At 36.8% G+C, this 21971-nt stretch overlaps 1 protein-coding gene across 5 annotated transcripts in view; it reads right to left on the bottom strand.

The window, feature by feature from the left end:
* Kifap3 (kinesin associated protein 3) overlaps positions 1 to 21971 on the bottom strand; it is a 130467-nt gene that overhangs the window by 18888 nt on the left and 89608 nt on the right. For 3 of the 5 annotated variants that reach the window (XM_031387452.1, XM_031387473.1, XM_031387462.1), the window contains exons 18-20: positions 15223 to 15324; positions 13472 to 13661; positions 9697 to 9796 (exon numbers count right to left, since the gene is read on the bottom strand). In XM_031387452.1, coding sequence (XP_031243312.1) covers positions 9697 to 9796; positions 13472 to 13661; positions 15223 to 15324 — 392 coding nt within the window. The remainder of the gene's footprint in view (positions 1 to 9696; positions 9797 to 13471; positions 13662 to 15222; positions 15325 to 21971) is intronic. The other 2 variants (XM_031387481.1, XM_031387487.1) reach the window with 1 other exon arrangement.

Genomic DNA, 21971 nt, shown 5'->3' with positions numbered 1-21971 from the left:
CTCCAACTCAGAAATCTGCCTGCCTCTGCTCCCAAGTACTGGGATTAAAGGCATGCACCACCACTGCCCGGCTTGTTAAACGTTTTTAATATAAGAAAACTTAGTGACTATTCATACCAGTTAGGCCACATCCAAACAGACAGGACTAGAAAGAATAACTCAACCTTGAATTACACAGTCCTCTCCAGTTAAGGACTATGCCTAATGCTACAACTCAAGGCCTAAATGGACTGCCCTATCTCTCTCATTTTAAAAGGAACAGTGCTTGTTATTCTATTTAAACTATGAATAAGGAAGCATTTGAAATGGTAGTTTGCATTGTAGTAAAAGATCTACTTTTGCTAATAGCATTACCTAGCCCAAACATCTCCTGCAAGAACTCACATAGACTTAAAAACTTTAGACTTTCTTTTAATTCATATTTGCAATTGCTTTATTTTGAAACAGAGTAACATGATTACCTAGGCTGGCCTGCCTTGATATCCTCTTGTCTCGGCTTCCTGAATTCTGGGCATACAGATATGCGCCAACATAACTGACTAAATCCACTCTCAATTGCATCTATAGAGTCAACAAAAATGAAACCAGTACACTTGGAAAACCATATGAGCTTTACCACTAGACAATCCTTCTAAAATGGTAGGGATGTGTTCAATTTCCTAGCCAAGCCAGGGTTAACACCTATGTCATGTCTTTAAATACAAGGCTGTTCACAGTCAATGTGTTAACATTATTACAGGATTCAGTTCTATTATTTTACTTGTAGATTCAGTTATAGCAGTATTTTTTCCCCCTAAACAAAAGTCTTAATAAAGTCTCAATAATGTGGTGTCCTTTGAGAAAATCTTTGGGCTTTAAACACAGCTAGTATACATGCAAAGCTTTGCTCTGATAGAGCACCAGATAGAAGCGGCACTGCCCCAGTGAGGACACGTCTACTGCCAAGCTCTCTTGTGTCTAAATTTGTAAAGGAAGTAAATAACTGAGACCACATTTCCACGTAAGCACGGCGACCTCTCTAGAGCAAGACACCAGCTTCCCAAGGTTCCCAAGGCTCCAGTGATTTTTGCCTTGTATTTCTATTTTTTAGTAAAGCTTACAGTTTGCTAATGCTGATCTAATAAATCTAGCCTTAATAATCTAATAAAATCTAGCCTTAAAGGTTATAGGCCCAATTTACTAATAAAATCTAATTCAATTTTCCATGGGAAATGCAAATAATTAGTGACTAAGCAGTGGAGGGAGGCCTTTTCACTGCTCAAAAAAAGCTGTCTCTCTAAAAAGTCTAAATAAAAACCGACAAGGAAGACAAACAGAGCCAACTCATAGGGATGCATTTAACAGGCTCCAGAGAAGTACCACTATCTCAAGAAGGGACTTGCACAAGGCATTCATTCACTCTCCCACTGAGGCCACCTCATTCCTTCACTTTCATTTTAACTAATTACTTAATGCATTAATAAACTCTTCACAGCTTGCCTTCAATTAAATGTGAAATACCAATTTGCAAGAAAACATGTCCAAATATATTAAAGCAAAATAGGTTTGTAATTTGTCCTGCTATGAAGTGAATGCTCCATCTCCCCTATAAAAATATTTTCTCTCTACTTCCCCAAACAGAGGTCACCAGGATTAACGAATCTCCTTGTCATCTGGATGCAGTAACCACGTGGAACAAAGGCTGCTCCTCATACCGAGCTTAAGGGCTTCAGTATTTATTACTGCCCAGTTCCAATTGGCTCCCTAAAAATCTCTGACCCTTAATTTCTATTTTCCTTCTTCACTCTCTTCACATAGGTGACTTTGATCAAGTATGACGTGTGTAGGGATGAAGGTCAGAGACATTTGAGTTATTAGCCTTGGTGTACTTAGATTTAGATTTTTTAAAAAGTCTTAAACATTTTATTCTTGGAAAATTTTAAAGGTTCCTAGAAATATTTTACCTTGAAAAATGCAATTGGTAATATGCAGAAAGTAAAATAAAATTTCTCATAAAGATTATTTCACATAAGTCTCTTAATTAAAACCCCTTTCTTTACACTAGTTTATCTGACACTAATGTCTTGTAGCCCCCGCCACTCATGCTCAGCAGTTTTTAGCATCCTACAAGTTTACAAGGAGAACGATCGATCACTTCACTCTTAGGCATAATTTCCTTAGTTATATAGCTTATGAATAATTTTATTCATTTCAAGAAATTCTGTAACATATTTCTATTTCACCAATACTCACAAAACTAGAAAGAGCTTAAAATTATTCCTCTGATTTAGGCCCGGACAGCATTTACTATGGGGTTTGAGATATTTTTACATAAGCTAAAATATCCTTTGGATAACTGAATATTCATAATTAATTTTTAATATATTATAAAAGTTTCCATAGATCTGTATATTTTCAGACAGAGCAACATATCTAAAACAAAGCAATTTTTAAAGTAAATGAGATACTGTACTTCCACTCAACCTTGCTGTCATATTCTCGATATACATACATATGCATTTATAAAGAGCTGCTTTTTTAAACATTATTTTCTCATTTCTATGTATGGGTGTTTTACCTGGGTCTGTGTATGCCATGTTTGTGCCTGGTGCTCACTGGGTCAGAAAAGGTCATCAAATCCCTTGGAACTGGAGTTAAAGATGTTTGTGAGGCAACATGTGGGTACTGGGAATTGAATCTCAAGTCCTCTAAATCAGCAGCTGGTGCTCTTAACTGCTGAGCCATTTCTCCAGCCTCTCTTCTATTTTTTTTTAATCAAGGCTTAAAAAACTCCATTTAAACCTACAAACAGTCCTTTAAAACATGCCTGCAAATATCCAGAACTAAGGAGTTTTTGGGAACCTACACATACAACCATGTCAAGAACTCAGTGTATAGAAGAAGTTTAGCAATGCATTAAATATACAGGACACTTAATGAGTTATTTTTATCTTTTAAGACTATATATCGTTTGATAATGGCCTTGTCTTGGTAAGCTAGGGTTTTGATGGAGGATGATAAGGGTAGCCTTATAGCGAGAATTTGTATACATAGAATCCTAGTGTTAGGAGAAACAAGACTTGAAAAACGAAGAGGCTGGTAAGGCAACCTAGTCCAAGGGAGCTTCCTAGCAGCCAGACAACCTGCGTTTAGGACTTGGAGTCCATCATGAAAGGAAAGAGCTGATTCCTGCAGCTTCCCTCTGATCTCCACGTGCATGCCGTGGCAGGTACAGTCAATATGGAAGTGTAACTTATAGTTAAAATTAGTATAAAGGATTCTTTCATTCAGAGAAATATTTTGTTACTTCATGATGATCCTGCAAGTAACATTTCAGCTGCTATTTAATGGTTCACAAGATAAAGAGGCTACAGTGAGAGTCATACATGCATAATATATAAGCTTAAACACAAAACAAGTAATAGTAAAATACTCCAAGAAAGAAAACACACAGAAAATTAAGGCATATGAAGCAAGGAACAGGTCATGTGTAAGTCCAGTTCACTTTGACCTCAGCGAGATGGTCAGTGATGACATCATTCTACCAACCACAAAGAGTGCCAAGTTCTCTGAAAAATATTTTTCAAAGCCCTAGGAAACTGAAGCAGATTGCGTTTTTTTCCAGTTTATGAAAATTGGATTCCTATAAAAGGAAAATGGACCATTTTTACTGCAACAAAAACTGATTTGTAAAAGCTGGAAGCAGTTTAAGAATACTCTTAACATGAGGTTCTTGTTAGTCTTGAAAAGTAAGAGTTATAATAAAAAAAGGTCCAAAAATATGGCATGAATACATAGTACATAACATTAAAAAAAAAAAAAAAAAAAACCCAAGAGCCTTGCCTTGCTCCCATTCCTTTTAATTAGCTTCAATACCGAGTTCCACCTCACCCCAGCCCCAGTTCAGAGCTGGGGAGATTTACATTTGACACTGTGACTGGCAACCTCAGAGCTAATGCCTTGGAGCCCTAATGCATTTTGCATTAGCTCTAAATGTTGGGAAATCCTGGCGCCAAGAGGTTCAAACCAATAGTGACATGTGTCTAAAGCCAAGGATTTGCTGTCTGACTGCCAGCATCTATTTTATCAAACGTCCAGTCTCTCTTGTAGAATGAGATAGATGAGTTTAACAGCTTTCACTGTTTCCAATTAAACTGACTCACCATATTACAGAAACACAGACCCTCAGACTATGAGCACCTTTGACTTGGGCTTTAGGAAAAGCAACGATATACATTAGGTCTTAACACTTTTTTCAATTTGGTTTAGTTTCTCAGATTTTAATTTATATATCTTTTAGTTATTAAACATCATTAGAGAAAAGAGAAAAATCTGAACAATTGAAAAAAACCAGATGTCATACAAATTAGTAATTTATTCTTTACCTAGGAGACACCCAGGATCAACTACTTACAGGAATCTACTCAAATTGAAATGTTCCGATAATAAAGCCTGAAAGCCATGGAAGCTGAGTGGCGGTGGCACTTCCCACTGCTGTAACTTGTCTCATGCTCTGTCACACATGCCATGGTCAATCACTCAAACAGTGCTGATGAGACATTGTTACTGCTTCTACATTAATCTTTTATTATTCTTCCTTACATAACTTTGCTAGGCTTAGTCATCAAGACCACGATAAGGAAGCAGGGAAGAGCTGGCAGGCCATCTGGGTATTTCCCTGACTTAGAGGGAGGCTCCACAGAGGCCACACTTCTTCCCTCTAAGGGTAACCAGGATTGTCACATTTTAAATCCAAGGAGAACACTATTTGTTCACAGCCTTTCAGGCAGAAGCAACATATCTAAAACAAAGCAATTTTTAAAGTAAATGAGATACTGTACTGCCACTCAACTTTGCTGTCACATTCTCGATATACATACATATGCATGTATAAAGAGCTGCTTTTTTAAACATTATTTTCTCATTTCTATGTATGGGTGTTTTACCTGCGTCTGTGTATGCCATGTTTGTGCCTGGTGCTCACAGAACTGCCTGACAGTTCTTTTGTCTTTTTAACCCCAGGAGAGGTGAGAGTTAGAAGGCAACAATTCCAGGTTAGTGAATGGAGCATTTATGGAAATATATTCTTATATTATTTAAAGTGAGTTAATAAAATGGAAATTTTCACAATCAGCACTTTGAGTTGATGTTATTTAATGAGTTTTAAAGTTTATCTCCTAGATATTAGAAACTGAGAGCTAGCCTGTAGTTTAAGATTTCACATCACTCAGCAAGATCATCATAACAAAATGTGTGAATAATTATAGCAATTTAATATGTTTAAGTATTTCCAGAATTAGAATAAATATGCCTAACTGATGATCCATGGTTTTCTACTGTCAAAGTAGAATCTTATCTTAGAGAAGCTGTAGGAAGGAAATGTGAAGTAAATACAATCAAAACACAGTTTATGTATGTTATGAGATTCTCAAAGAATAAAGAGAATCTTAAATAACTAAAAATATCTGAATAAGCAAAACAGTAAATTAAGAATAAACTTATTTAACTAAGAATTGTTCCTGAACAGAGGTACAAAAGGCTTATTAGAAATCCTCTCTCTGCTGTAAACCACATCTCTGCTGACATGTTTGAACATCCTTTTTCATTTAATTTGTTATCTATAAAAATTCAAAAAAAATTAATAGTAAATTATGCTTCTACAAATAAAAAGAAAAAGTGATATGCTTATATGATTTAAAGCTTATAAAGTTCTTTTTTTTTTTTTTTTTTTTTTTTTTTTTTTTTTTTTTTTTTTTTTTGGTTTTTCCGAGACAGGGTTTCTCTGTAGCCCTGGCTGTCCTGGAACTCACTCTGTAGACCAGGCTGGCCTCGAACTCAGAAATCCGCCTGCCTCTGCCTCCCAAGTGCTGGGATTAAAGGCGTGCGCCACCACCGCCCGGCTAAAGCTTATAAAGTTCTTAAAGATAATACTATTTCAGGGAAAGTTTTTTAAAGGATAAACAATTCTCAAATCAAAATAATTACAGTAAATATATTACTCTTTTGTTTTTAAAGGAGCCTTTGGTTCATTTTCAAGGGTAAAAATATTTAAGTAGCTGCTTTACTTCATAAAAGAATATATCAAAGTAGTTTTCAATAAAGAAGTTCTATATGGATTTTCCTAGTCACTAAAATTTAACATAAATGAAAAGCAAAATATTGAAATTTTAAAATATGAAATATTATCACTAAATATATCTCTCAATAAAGCTATATAGTTTTATAAACTATAATTAAAAGTGATAAACTTTGTTGAATTGGTCTCAAGATTTACTGACATATATTCAATTACCCTCATATTGGAAAATTTTGAGAGAGAGTCTCACCATATGACCCTGGCTGACCTTGGACCTCCCTGCCTTATATTCCTGAAGGCTGGGGTCATACAAATGTCCCACATGCCTGACTACATAATCAAAAGGTTTAACTTATTTGAAGCCATTGAATTACATTAAAATGAAACAGGTCTTATTTAAGGAAGTAAGGCAAGATCTGTAGCAGTCTGCTGTTTTTAGATTGGGACCATCTCTAGGACAATACTTACTGTGACCCAGAAGGGAAAGAGTAATTACAATATCAGAACAATAAGGTTTATAAATGATAAGCCTTTTTTTTGTTATAAGATTATGTACTCAAATCAACTTTCATTTTTAATTTTACAGAAAACATTTGTACTGTGAATCTTCACATTAGTAGTATATAATAATTATATAGGCTAATTAAATATTTATAACTGGAATGTCAGATGCTTCAGAAAAAAAAATCAAAGTTTTTTGTTATGGTTAGCTTTTATGTCTTGAGGCAAGGGATTTTTTTAATATGTCAACCAAGTATATGATGAAATTATTTCTTGTGTTGTCATTGAGAGGCCATTATAGAAGACCAAACTTCACATTTCATGAATATATCACTTAGCATAAGAGACAATATAAGCATAATTTAAAGAAAGCTTTGCTATGAATTTATGCATAGAGGTAGTATTTCCATGCACCCATGCATATTAGGTCACCTCTACTAGATACTTTAATTAGCTGTGGTTTCTTTATCTGTAAAACAGATATAATTCTTGCTTTAAAAATTTAGAGTGGAATTTTAAAAAGACAGATACTTGTAAAGTAGATTATATATAATAGATGATCAATACTATTTACATCAACTATCATAATTATAGTTGTATCAAATTTATTTCAATTGATCACTGAGATAACACTGGTCAGGAAAAAGCAATGAATGCATTACTTAAAATAGATTTAGCCTGGGCTTGGGGATTTAGCTTAGTGGTAGAGCACTTGCTTAGCACGCGCAAGGCCCTGGGTTTGGTCCTGAACTCCAGAAAAAAAAAAATAGATTTAGCCTTTGTTATTGGTATCCTCTACAACCTCAAAGTAAGATGGTATTGCATATGGACACCACATGGAGAACTGAACTGATGTCCAACTAGACACTTTACCCCTACTGTGAAGATCTCAGGGTAATGGACACTGATGACCATTGTGTGATGGAGAATGTGTTGGACACTGAGATGTCACTGGGGTATGACCACTGTGTGGTGGACACTGTGTTATGATCACTGTGTGATGGACACTGTGATGGACACTTCGTGAGAACCTATGTGTGGTGGACAATGAGCAATGGTCACATTGTTATGGACAATGTGTGTTGGACACTTTGTGAAGATCACTGGGTGATGAATACTGATGACCACTGTGTACTGGACAATGTGATGGACACTGGGTGATGAACACTGTGTGGTGGACACTGTGTGATGGTCACTCTGTGATGGACACTGTATGTTGGACACTTTGTAAAGATCACTGAGTGATGTACACTGAGTACCACTGTGTGTTGTACACTGTGATTGATACCTGGTGATAAACACTGTGTGGTGGACACTGGGTGATGGTTACTGTGTGAGAGACAATGTGTGTTGGACACTTTGTGAAGATCACTGGATGATGGACACTGATAAGCACTGTGTTTTGGACACTGTGATGGGCTCCAGGTGATGACCACTGTGTGGTGGACACTGTATTCATGGTGCTGGAACAACTTTGCAAACTACTTGGGGAGAAAAGTAATCTTCAATGTTATTCAGCTACAAATACTGCAACCTTCACTAGCAAACTTCCTTCAAGACAGACTGGCATAGGAGAGGCACAAGTGTGATAGGAGTAACGGCTACTGCTTTTTATTCAAAAACCATCCATGAGGTGGACTCATACTTGACATTGATGAAGTGGCCAAGAACCTGAGAATAGATAGTTCATGCTCCATAGGAGAAAACCTACCACTTTTATTATGCTAAAGAAATACAATAATAAAATGACCCCTAAAGATAAACATTAATATACCACTCAACCTTCTCAAAGAAACCCTTTCTTGCAATAGGTGGCAATTAACACATAAACTCACAACTTGACAATGTACAGAGCAATTCGCCCTCCATGGGAAGTGCTTATCAAACTCCCCTCTCAAGGCTCAGGGACCTTCTTGGAAGAAGAGGCAGAAAGACTGTAAGAGTCAGAGGTGAGAACAGGATCATACAAAGGCAGCAGGGCTGACCTGCATATGAACTCACAGAAACTATGACAGCACGTGCGAGACCTGCACAGGTCTATACCAGATGAAACCCCAGCATGGAGAAGGGAACTGGATACAAAGTCCCACCCTTAACCAAGAAGCCATTTGCAAGTAATATCTGCTGGGGAAAAAAAAGTAATTTTTTTTTCTAATGCAGTGTCAATAGATATATCAGCCAAACTCCACAGAAGGCTCCATACTCTGGGGTAGATGGCCTACACAAAACACTCATATTTTGTGTGTGTGTATTTTGTTTCATTTTGTTATTTTTTGTCTTATTGAGTTTTTATTTGTTCTTTTGACTTTTGTTAACTTTTAGAGACAGTGAAAAAGCATAAAGTTGGTATAGAAAAATATGATAAAAATTTATTGTAAGAAAATTGTATAAACATTTATTATATGAAAAATATTTACAGATGAATATAGCAGGCTATATTTACTATATATATGTTGCTATATTTATGTTACTAAAAATAGGGTTTTAAAAATAGAAACTAAGTCAGTAATTTAAGTGAAAAACATTTTAGGGAAAATAAGATTCTGCCTATTCAGTTGACAGCTCAGTGTGAAATTCCAACCAAGGATCAGCTGGAATGAAAGCACTCCACCTCTAGCGAGGGCACAGGAGGAAAATGTTTTCTATACATTTTAAAACAATTTTAAAAATCTGTAGGAGCATTAGTAATGAAGCTGGGTGCTGCTGCAGTCAACTTTGTTACTATCAAACAATCCTAGCTTAGCAGATATTATTTTCCTTTTAAGTTTTGCTTACTGCCAATCCTACAATTATAAGTCTTCTACTAATCAAAATAGCAACTTTTCAACAAGGTGGTACATGAATGTTGTTAAACTATATGCCCATGTGCTCTTGTATTTTATTTGTTTTGGATACACTACAAAATAATCTGTGTTCATTATTGGAAACTATTATCTTTTTCAAATAATATTTTCTAAAGCAATGAAGCATTACTTTTTAATAAATTAACTAAAAAAAAAAAAAGCATTTTCCTGAAGAGATGAACGACTTTTACACTCCTTGTAATGACAAAGGCAGAGAAATGTTAGACTGAAGAAAACCCCAGCCTTTAAAAAACAAAGGAGACGCCACTCCTGAGTTCTTCTTGGAACACTGCTTACCTGCCAGGAAATGAGTGCTGCCCAACCACATCTCCATTCTGGAGGTGAAAGTCATTGAAGAAGTCTGGACTTATTGCTCCTTCAGAGGTAATCAGTCCATCTACACAGAGCCAAAGCAGGGATTAGTGAAACACATTTATTGTGAATAAAATAAAAATTACTGTATTGAGCAACACATTAGAAACCTGTTTAGTCTGGAAATAAAGCTGTCAGAAGGACCATTATCCCTGGAGTATGTGTTGGAGGCCACCCATACACAAGCGGTCAGACATAATAATAGAGCAGTCACTGAGTGCTAATACCAGTGCAATCAGAAACAAGACAGACTGCCCTCCAGGTACTTACAGAAGTGTGGACAAGAAAAGACACAAACGGAGAAAAGCATCGGGTGTGGTAGGGAGAAGAGTGATGGGTTAGGCTAACATAAGGGTATGAATAAAGGCAAAGGAGGCAATGGGATGCCACGGTGCTGGCAAAGAGCAATACTTCAGCATGTTTCTAATTTTATATCCACATAGCTTCATTTATATATCACAATTGGTAATATATCAAAATTAGTTTGTTAATAAAAACCATTTGACAATTTAAATGGCAAACATTAAAACACACAAACTTGTTATCAATTTTTTATATGAAATGGCTTATACATCTTATGGTCTTAAATGGGTGAGCTATACAAGATGAAATTTTTTTTAAAAACTTGATCTTCATTAGTTATTACTCATAATATAGTCATACCATCACACTGTCAGATGCACGCGATCCCCTAAAGAGCTTGGTTTTTGCTTTAAGTTTTTATCCCTCAGTCTGTCAGTTTAAAAAAAAAAATGATTTAAGAGTTTATATTGCTTTTTCTCAGTTGTCCCAAGACTCTAAAAAGGCTGCTATGTGTAGGCTGATGTAGAGGAATAACAATTACTGGACACTAGGAGATCTGTATTATGGCTTCAGGGACACCCTAAGCCTAAAACAAACCTTTTAGTATATGCCTTCTGATTAACTGCATGGATTTAAGGACTCTGAGTTTCCTGTGCTGGATTACTGAATCTAAAATAGTATGATCCCCAAATATACATAATAAATACACATTATTCCTTTTGAAAGAATTTCTCTTTGGATACAACAAAATAATTTATTTACAAATATTACACAACTATACACACACACACACACACACACACACATATATATATAACAGGGAATATTAACACTGTAAAATATAAAGAACTACTATTAATAGGGTTAGACAACCCTACTTGGGGAGAGGCAGTATCAAGGTATAACTGGTTTGAGTCCTCAAATATTAGTAGGACTTAAATGAAGCATTTGTTTGCGTGAGATGGCTCTATGTGTAAAGGCTGCCAAGCCTCAGGACCTGAGTTAGATATAGGGAATGCACATGTGAAAGACAGCTGACTTGGGCAGGTTGTTCTTTGCTTTCTAGACACATGCCATGACATACAAATAAGTAAATAGATGAATGAAAGTTGTTTGAAATAAAAGTATATTCAAAATTGCTTGAATGGTAATCTAATTAGTATAGTTAGCAAAAGTATAAGCACAGTGCCTTGTATTTTCATAAAATTTCCATACTAGTCACTTGGCATAAACCATATAATAATGTCTTAGGCTATTATTTAATTGTTGAATTTGTTAGTGTATACAACTGATACTAACCTTATTATTTTTACCAAGTTTAAAATAGGTGAACTTCAATTAAAATCTCAAAAGTCAAAGTAATATTTAGTTCTGATTTTATGTCTGCTAGAAATTAAATGTTCTATAAATTCAATACCAGGTAAACATTGGGAAGATACAAAATGGGATCATTGGGAATTCCAAGACACAACAGAAGGACAGGAAAGAAGCTAAGAAGATAAATAGAACTAAATTTTATATTTAGTATTTTGTCAAAATCTGGCTAATATTAACAAGGTTAAATTAAAATACTAATAAATTCTGTAAAATTAAAACCAAATAATTCAGGATGAGAGTTTGAGAAACCTAAAAATTATAGACTAAAGTAAAATACCAAAGTGATATTAATCCTATATTGAAGACACACCCCTCAATTTCCTGATGTTTCTGAAATAAAACTGCAGATAATAAAAGGGGCTGACATTATCATGAGATACATCAAGAAATGGTACAGAGATTCATCTAATTCTTGGACTTCATGGAAGGAAATGGTAAACATTCATGAAATAAAAAGTATTGAGAACTTGCCTGTAGCAATCAGTGTCTCCAAACTCATAGCATGGAGCCTGCACAGTGAAAGACTCATCATCTACTGTCAGGATGTGGATGTGCAAAAACCAAAGGATGTCTAGGGATGATAGTCACTCTTCATGTATTTAAAGGTTACTTATTTTCTCATCAGTGATCACTGTTTCTAATTTCAGTTTATAATACAGACAGACATATATTCTTTTATGACAATAAAACATGTATATAGATATACACACATATATCATGATTAACTTATAAAGTATCTCATAGGAAATATTTACAATTTGCATTCTAAGACACTGATTTAAATAATTTTAGAAATGTGGTATAACTTAAAGAAGTGTTCTAAAACGTAAACTGTGTTAAAAAGCAAAGGTTTAAACAAATGCTGTGAACTGTGGCTGTCTTGCAGATACTTGGAATTGATTGATACTGACAAAGTAGCTATCAATCTTCAAAGCAAGAAACTTGATTCTAAGAATATCGTGATTCCTGGGAACAAAAGCATCATATATATATTTTGCATTATTTTCCTTCATAAATTCTGAATATGTAAGGAAAAGTCACATGCTCTTAAGCTCAGAAACTCTAGTGGGCTGCAACTAATGTCCTCCCCTGTCTGGCTGGAAGGAGCAGTACCCCTAACTGCTGTAGAATTTGGTGAGGAAGAAGCTACTCCATTTGTATACTGGAGCTTATTGTTTTGGAATTCAGATGTCTATATTAAATATAAAACAATATATAATACATATGTGAAATTTGTACAGTATATATTTGTGAGACATAAATAAAATATGAACAGTATTACTGATTAATGTGACATTTATTATCAGCGATCAGCTATAATGCCAAATTATATTATCATCCAATTATTGATCATACACCACAAATTTTCATTAATTTAGCTATAATTACTTTAATTCTTTTTCATTTTTCTTTGGTAACAGGGTTGAAGCCACACCTGTTCATGTTAGGAAAGCTCCCCATCCTTAAGACATCCTTCCGCCTAATACTCTTATTTTGAGTCTTCCGCAGGACTTCATTGGAAATCCTCTCTTTTGTCTCAACTATAAATGATTTCAATTCAGTATTGCCAATACTGATGGTGGTGCAAAAATGCTAAAAGCAAAACATGTGAAACTTTACCATCTCTGTGGCAAACTCATCCCTGTAATTAGCCATGCTCAACAGTGTTCTAATAAATGCAGCATTTGAATAACATGGACTATCATCTTAAAGGTGTTAGAACACAGAACAATGCATGCCACATTGCTGATTAGAATTCAGACATCCTGAAGACATTTGTTTAATTTATGTAGTAGTAGAAATCATCTAACAGCCATTGACTGTCCTGGCTACATAGACTTTAAATGGAGATCACACCATAATGTTGCTAGTTTTGTTTGGTGCACATAGTTGCTATCAAATGAAATTATCACCAGAAGACCACTTGGATACTCAAAGTGTGCTTAGAGTTTGGGAGTGTGCATGACGAAGAGATAGCACACAAAGGGAGCGTACGTGTTTGCTTTGGCCATCCCTTTACCTGAGTTGTAGAAAAGGTCAGGCCTTTCAAGAATGTCACCTTCGTGGATGTATGGCTCAATCCGATCATCACCATACAAGTACTGCTCACTCTCATCCATCTGACGGCTCTCCACCATCTCCAACCACTGAGAGTTATGCCAGCGAAACTTCTCACTCTGAATTTTCTTGGCCCACTCTTCATCATACTCCTATCACAAACAAAGGAGCGAGAACCACTCTGTAAGTTCACCTGTGTGCTGCTCAGAAATACTTTGCCATGAGGAGAGAATCTTGAGGGCCTTCCCTAGGCTCAGAGGGATCATTTAAAATATCTGTTCAGAAGTGCGTCTCGGACGTAAAGAACATGGAGCATATGCCAAACAAGGGGCCGAATAGATTACTACTCACAAATGGCATGGACAGGTGCTACATAGGTTCTGTTGTCAGCTCTTAGATGAAGAATCTGATTCTGCCTCCAGTGAGGTCAATGGCCATTATTATTATTTGTGGGAATCATGACAGTGTTAGTATGACCTCTTAGTTCAGATAATGTTAAGGGGAGAAAAACACCTATAAAATACTGTTTTTAACTGATGACAAAGTTTACTTCAATATATATGTATATATATATATATATATATATATGTATATATGGCACAGTTGAATTTAATTTCATTCTAACCATAAAATTAGTTATAATTCTTTAATGTTCATCTGGTTTTGACTATAAGTTTCTGAGAAATGATTATGGTCAATTCACTGGCAGATGTCTGTAATACTTGATGTAGAGAAAGTTCCTGGTTAAAGAAATATGAAGTACATATTAGCAATTGGTTAGAGCTTATTAACGAACTTTTTTTCTCACTGCTCCTGCTTACTCCGGCCCCACTCTGGCCATATTTATTTCATATGTGTGTGTCCACTGTAGCTGTCTTCAGACACAGTGGAAGACTGCACTGAATGACCATAACAGATGGTTGTGAGCCACCATGTGGTTGCTGGGAATTGAACTTAGGACTTCTAGAAGAGCAGTCAGTGCTCTTAACCGTTGAGCCACCTCTCCAGCCCCCCTTATTAAAGAACTTAATGTCACTATTTGTTTCATATGTTGTAGCTATTTTAAAATTTATTTTATTGCTGAGATGTAGAAAATTATATATGCATTTCTAAGGTAGTATGTGATATTTTGATATATCACATATTATACAACTCTTAGATAAAGTTCCACATATATATTTCCTCAAACATTTCTCTTTAATTTTATTTTTATTTTTAATATTTTTGGTTCTAGGTCCTGGAACACCTTTAGGTAGACCAAGTTTGCCTTGAACTTGTGGGAATTGTCATATATATATAATATTGTCATATATATTATATATATGTATATACATATATATAATATATATATATAATCTGAGTTGTACAGTTATAGGTACAAGCCAACAGGTGTAACTCTTTTTTATAGCAAAAATATTTGACTTCTGTTCTTCTAGTTTTTTGAGATACACAGCGCATTGTAGTTATGTAGTTATTCTACCATACAATAACACATCTGTTCTATCCTAAGTCAATACTCAGTGGCCACACCTTTTCTGAACTCTCTTAAATCCTGTACTTCCTTTTACTTTTAACTTCTATGAGGTAAATATTTATATTACACATGGCTGAGATCATGCTGTTCTGTCTAACTCATGTATCATGCAAGCAACAGAGATTCATTTTCAGTGTGTGAATAGCGTGCTGTGTTTGTACTCTTTCATATCTACTCACTAGCTGATGGGCAGTTAGGATATCTCCACTGGTTATCATCTTGGCAATGCAGATGCCTTCATATATTAACTTGATTTCTTTTGGATCTTTTTGGTAGTGAGACTGTAGGAAACAGGATAAATCTATTTTAAGTGTTTTAAAGCTATTTCTGATGGGCAAATTAATTTGAAAAGTGGACAGGAGAAATGATGATAAAGATGGTGCTAAAAAAATGGTTTCTCATTTGAACCCCATAGCTTCTGGTTTCTTCTATCTTAGTTTTCAATATATTTGGTTAAAACTCACTAGAAATGAGCTTGGGGTGCCCTGAAATGGTACTGTCACATTGACAAGGAGAAATAAGAAGTGAGATAAAAAGACATTTGATCAAAGGCATAGCACTTGGAAGACCAAGGTGACTTTCAAGTACAAAATCACTAACACAGGATATAAGAATAAATCTGATCAACCCAAAAACAACTTTATAGCAAATACATTACTATGATTTCTGATTAAAACTGATTTATTCAATTTTGAGCTTTAGCCTATCAATTAATCTCTTAAAAGTGTCAAATTGTGTATTTCATATTATACATTTAAAAATATGTATTGTCTTAAGTGAATTACTACTAAAATTACATTTGGAGCCTCCAATAAAAAATATATATATATATGACTTCCTTTCTATGCCTTTCTGAAGAAGGCTGACTTGAGAAGCAGAATGTGCTGTAAATATAAGCAGACTTGACAGTTACCTGACATCCTAACAAGCCATTTGCTGTTCTGAGCAACTAAATCAACACTCTGCAGTGCACTGGGAATGGTCCCTTAGACATCTCAACACTCTGCAGTGCACTGGGAATGGTTCCTTAGACATCTCAACACTGCAGTGCACTGGGAATGGTCCCTTAGACATCTCAACACTCTGCGGTGCACTGGGAATGGTCCCTTAGTCATCTCAACACTCTGCAGTGCACTGGAAATGGTCCCTTAGACATCTCAACACTCTGCAATGCACTGGGAATGGTCCCTTAGACATCTCAACACTCTGCAGTGCACTGGGAATGGTCCCTTAGTCATCTCAACACTCTGCAGTGCACTGGGAATGGTCCCTTAGACATCTCAACACTCTGCAGTGCACTGGGAATGGTCCCTTAGACACTGATGCCATTAGTGCTTCTCTGCTTTCCTATGGAACCTTAAGAGGTTTATGACATGCCTGGCTTCTGACCCTTGCAGCTCGTTCCTTCTGTTTATGTTTGCCTAAAGAATTTCCAAGAACCGACTGGAGCATAAAGAATGTTCTCCTCTCCTGCCTCTTTAGCCTTTGGAAAGGCAATAGGATATATTTTCAATCCCTGCATAGTTTGGTTACACTTTATCTCATTGTATGACCTAGCTATTCATTATATGTTGTTATAAGTGTCCATAATAAATACCTATTATATTCTATGGAATCTTTTGATACAGGCAATCACGACAATATATGCAAAACTAATTTGGTAACTACTTTTTTAATGATACTAAAATCTGAAAATTCAATGTGTTCCTTATTGCTAGTTCAATGGTAGGAAAACTGTAAGTGACTTTCAGGAAATCTTCCATTAATCTCTCTATCATCTATCTTCATATTTGCATATCCATTTGTCTATCTATTGATTTTCTATTATATATTTATCTGTCTAGCTCCCATGTGATCAACGTGTCTTGAAGCTTCTGCTCCCCCGAATTACAGGCTGGCTTTGTAAAGCTAACTTCTCCACAACAGCGTGCCCGAAAGCCTGCCAGGGAGTCTTCCCTGAGCCTTCATGTGCTCCTTCCCATCTTTAATTCCTACAAAGTGTCTTTGCCTGCTGATTTAAACCTAAAACGTTACAATTTTTACCATATACATTAACAATAACTTAGCCATTACTATCTCTGCTAATAAACCCATATACTTGGAAATATATGTCATGTACTGTTATTGAACAAACAATGCCAGGGCTCAAATTCATTTTTGTCTGACTTATTGGCTAACAAATTCTTTGAAAACTATGGTGTTTTGATATGAAAATAAAGTTCAATGAATTTATTTGAAAAAAAAATGTAACATTTGTTTTCAAATAAAGGTGGTGAAGATGGCACACTTTGGATGACAGTATTGCTAATGGCAAATTTATTATCAAGTACTAGGCCTTCCTCCTCTTTTTAAACAAGTCTCTAGGCTTTGTTATAAGGATGATGATTTGCCTCATATATGTGACCGTGATGCTCTTTCTTGACACCCAGGGGCACCAGGGTCACATATGCTTTTTGAAATAATAAACATTTATTATTCATCTGACAGAATTTTAATATTTGAAAGTGATCTTTATCCCCCACCATCCATCCCACAGTCAAAACTCTGACCCATAATTGTTCCTGACTGAAAGAATTACACAGATAGAAACGGAGAGGAGCCCGAGGAAAAGAAAGTCCAGTGACAGGCTCAAAGTGGGATCCAGCTCAAGGGGAGGTCCCAAGGCCTGACACTATTCCTGAGGCTATGGAGCGCCCACAAAAAGGGACCTATCATGACTGCCCTCCAAAAGACCCAACAAGCAGCTGAAAGAGTCAGATGCAGATATTTGCAGCCAACCAATGGACAGAAGCAGCTGACCCCTGTTACTGAATTAGGGAAGGCTGCAAGAAGCTGAGGAGAAGGGCGATCCTGTAGGAGGACCAGCAGTCTCAATTAATCTGGACCCACAAGATCTCTCAAACACTGGACCACAAACAGGCAGCATACAGCAGCTGATATGAGGCCCCCAACACACATATAGTAGAGGACTTCTGAGTTCATTCAGAGATGATGCACTTAACCCTCAAGAGACTGGAGGTCCCGGGGAATTTAGAGGTCTGGTGGGGTTAGAGTGGGGACATCTACGTGGAGACAGGGGGTGGGGAGGAGGTATGGGATGTGGGACAGTCAAAGGGTGGATGGGAGAGGAATAGAATATGGAGTATAAAAAAATAAATTAATTAAAAGGAAAAAAAGGAAAAAAGAGGAAAGTGTTCAGGTCTATCAGGTTTTCTATTCTGTAATGAATCAAGATTATCTGTAAGAAGATAATATTATTAGAATGCAGATAATTCACAAAGGTCTAACCATAGACCATTACAGAGAAAGCATGAATTTGCTTTTTTTCCTCCCTAAAGATGAATTGGTCACAAGTTATCTACAGTCCAAGAATACAGTTCATAGCACTAGAAATCCTATTAATTTTACTTGAAATGTCAGAACTAAGTGTTTCTGATCTTTTTGGCATCTTTAAAAATAAGTTGATTTTGGCTTATTTTATTTATCAAAAAGGCTAAAACTAACTACTAAAAAAAACCTAAAGAATTCATGATGACCTCATTTTTAATAGTTGAATAGTATTCCATTGTATAAATGAACCACATTTTCTGTATCCATTCTTCTGTTGTGGGACATGTGGGTTGTTTCCAGGTTCTGAATATTATAAATAAGGCTGCTATGAACATGGTGGAGCATGTGTCCCTGTGGCATGGTGGGACATCTTTTGGGTATATGCCCAGGAGTGCTATAGCTGGGTCTTTAGGTAGAAATAGTGCCACCTTTCTGAGGAACTGCAGACTGATTTCCAATGTGGTTGTATCAGTTTGCAATCCCACCAGCAATGAAGGAGTGTTCCTTCCACAACCTCACCAGCTTCTGGTGTCACTTGAGTTTTTGATCTTAGCTATTCTGATTGGGGTGAAGTGGAATCTCAGGGTCGTTTTGATTTGCATTTCTCTGATGACTAGGGGCTTTGAACATTTCTTTAAGTGCTTTTTGACCATTCGGGATTCTTCTGTTGTGAATTCTCTGTTTAGCTCTGTACCTTATTTTTCAATTGGGTTACTTGGGTTTTTGGAGGTTAACTTCTTGAGCTCTTTATATATTTTGGATATTAGCCCTCTGTCAAATGTATGGTTACTGAAGATCTTTTCCCAACCTGCAGGTTGCCGATTTGTCCTACTGACGATGTCTTCTGCCTTGCAGAAGCTTTACAGTTTCATGAGATCCTATTTATCGATTGTTGATCTTAGAGCCTGAGCCATTGGTGTTCTGTTCAGGAAATTTCCCCCTGTGCCCATGAGTTTGAGCCCTTTTCTGACTTTCTTCTCTATTAGATTCAGTTTATCTGGTTTTATGTTGAGTTCCTTGATTCAATTGGACGTGAGCTTTGTGGAAGGTGGTATTTTCATTCTCCTACATGCAGACTGCCAGTTAGACCAGCACTATTTATGGAAGATGCTTTATTTTTTCCACTGTATGGTTTTGCCTTTTTTGTCAACAATCAATTACCCATAGGTGAATGGGATTACTTCTGGATCTTTGAATCTATTCCACTGACTGGCCTGTCTCTCTCTGTACCAATACTGTGGGTTTTATTTTATTTTTTAAAATCACTATTGCTTTGTAGTACAATTTAAGGTCAGGGATGGTGATTTCTCAGATTTCCCTGGAAGTTCTTTTATTTTTGAGAATTGTTTTTGTTATCCTGGGCTTTTTGTTTTTCCATATGAAGCTGAAAATTGCTCTTTCCATGTCTGTGAAGAACTGTGTTGGAATTTTGATGGGGATTGCATTGAATCCGTAGATTCCTTTTGGCAAGATGGCCATTTTCACTATGTTACCAAACCATGAGCATGGGAGATATTTCCATCTTTTGAGGTCTTCTTTGATTTCTTTTTTCAGGGGTTTGATCTTTTACTTGCTTGGTAAGAGTCACACCAAGATATTTTATACTATTTGTGGCTATTATAGGCAAATGGATGGAACTAGAAAATATCATCCTGAGTGAGGTTAACCCAGACCCAAAATGACTAGCCAAAAAGTACAGAATACCCAGGATATAATCTACAGACCATAAGAAGTATAATAAGCAGAAATGCCCAAGTAAAGAGGCTTCAATCCCACTTAGAAGGGAGAAAATAATCATGGGAGGCAGAGGAAGGGAGGGACCTGGGTGTGAGAGGGGAGGAAGTTGGGGAGGGGAAAAGGGGAACAGGATCAGATATGGGGGGGGGGAGGAGAAGAGAGAAGGCCAAGAAAATGAATGGAAATAAGCAGCCTTGGGGAGGTGGGAGGACCTTCTAGAAAGTACCAGAGAGCTGGGAGGTGAGACACTCTCAGGACTCATTGGGGGTGGCCTTAGCCAAAATGCCCAACACTGGGGAAAGCGAACTAGAAGAGCCCACCTCCAGTAGATAGACAGGGCCTCAAGTGGAGGGACGGGGTTACCAACCCACAATCAAAACTCCTGACCCAGAACTGTTTCTAAGAACGGTAGAGACAAAAATAGAAGAGACTGAAGGAAAGGTTTCCCAGTGAGCGGCCCAACTCAGGTCCATCTCATGGGAGGGCACCAAGGCCTGACACTACTACACTACGCGGTGTGCTTACAGATGGGAGCCTGGCATGGCGGGCCTAAGAGACACTGTACCAGAAGCTGACAGAGACAGAAGCAGATATTTACACCTAAGCATTGGACTGAAGTCAGGGATCCCTATGGATGAATTAGGGGAAAGACTGAAGAAGCTGAAGGATATGGCAACTCCATACAAAGACCAACATTCTCAACTCATTCAGACCCCAGGGAGCTCCCAGAGACTGAGTCACCAACCAGGAGCATACATGGGCTGGTTCAAGGCCCCTGGCACACATGTAGCAGAGGTCTGCCTGCTCAGGCCTTAGTGGGAGTAGATGTGCTTAATCCGAGAGAGACTTGAGGCCCCAGGGAAGGGGCAGGGCTGGTGTGTGTGTGTGTGTGTGTGTGTGTGTGTGTGTGTGTGTGTGTGTAAGCACCCTGTTGGGATAAGGAGGAGGAGGAATGGGATGAGGAACTGTCGGAGGGGAGACAGAAGAGGAGCAACAACTGGAATTTAAATAAATAAAATGATTTAAAAAAAAACCTAAATAGGAATTATTTGAGCAAAGAGACATTTAAAGGAAATATATGATCTGATTATGTTATTAGAATTTAAGTTTCAAGCACATAAGTTGAATTGTTGGTGAAAAAGTAGTAACTAAAATTCAGTCATGGCCCAGGGCATATAAAACCATGGGCTGAGCCATACCACTAAAAATAAAACTTGCTTCCCAATAGTACTTGTGAAATGTTACAGATATAGGTAAAAAAGTGCCCCCTAATATATCCGCAATGTATATTTACCCTAGTTCTATTGAATGAAGAAAAAAATCCTTACTTACTCAGTTATTATACCATTTGTAAGCTATAATTATCCTAACTATGAAAAAATACACCTGGGCTAGCCAGATAGCTCAGTAAGTAAAGGCACTTGCACTAGCACATGGTAGCCCAAGGGCAAGCACCAGGACCCACATTGATAGGAAAGAAATGGCTACTGTAAGTTGTCCTGTGACCTCTATGTGAGCTGTGGCCATGCATGTAGACACACACACACACACACACGCACACACACACACACACACACACACACAGAATTAAAAGTTAAAAAAATAATCTAATAAGTGTATAAGCAGATGGCTCATCATAATGAGCCCAAAAACTTCAGCTCTTTTTATCCTATGCCCTCTTAATGGTATTTGTATGCATGTGTGTGTTTTCTGTGTGTCTTCATGTTCACATGTGTGGGTGCACGTACATTCATGTGCATGTGGGGAGTCAGCCTGAAGTCTTATGCCTCATGCTGTCTACCTTGTTTTAGAGACATGGCCACTCTCTGGCCTGGAACTCAATGTACAGTCTAGGCTGGCT

Source organism: Mastomys coucha, unplaced genomic scaffold, assembly GCF_008632895.1.
Source record: "Mastomys coucha isolate ucsf_1 unplaced genomic scaffold, UCSF_Mcou_1 pScaffold1, whole genome shotgun sequence".
Lineage (NCBI taxonomy): Eukaryota > Metazoa > Chordata > Mammalia > Rodentia > Muridae > Mastomys > Mastomys coucha.
Note: the sequence above shows the minus strand (reverse complement) of the source record. Positions and strands in the feature narration are given on the sequence as shown.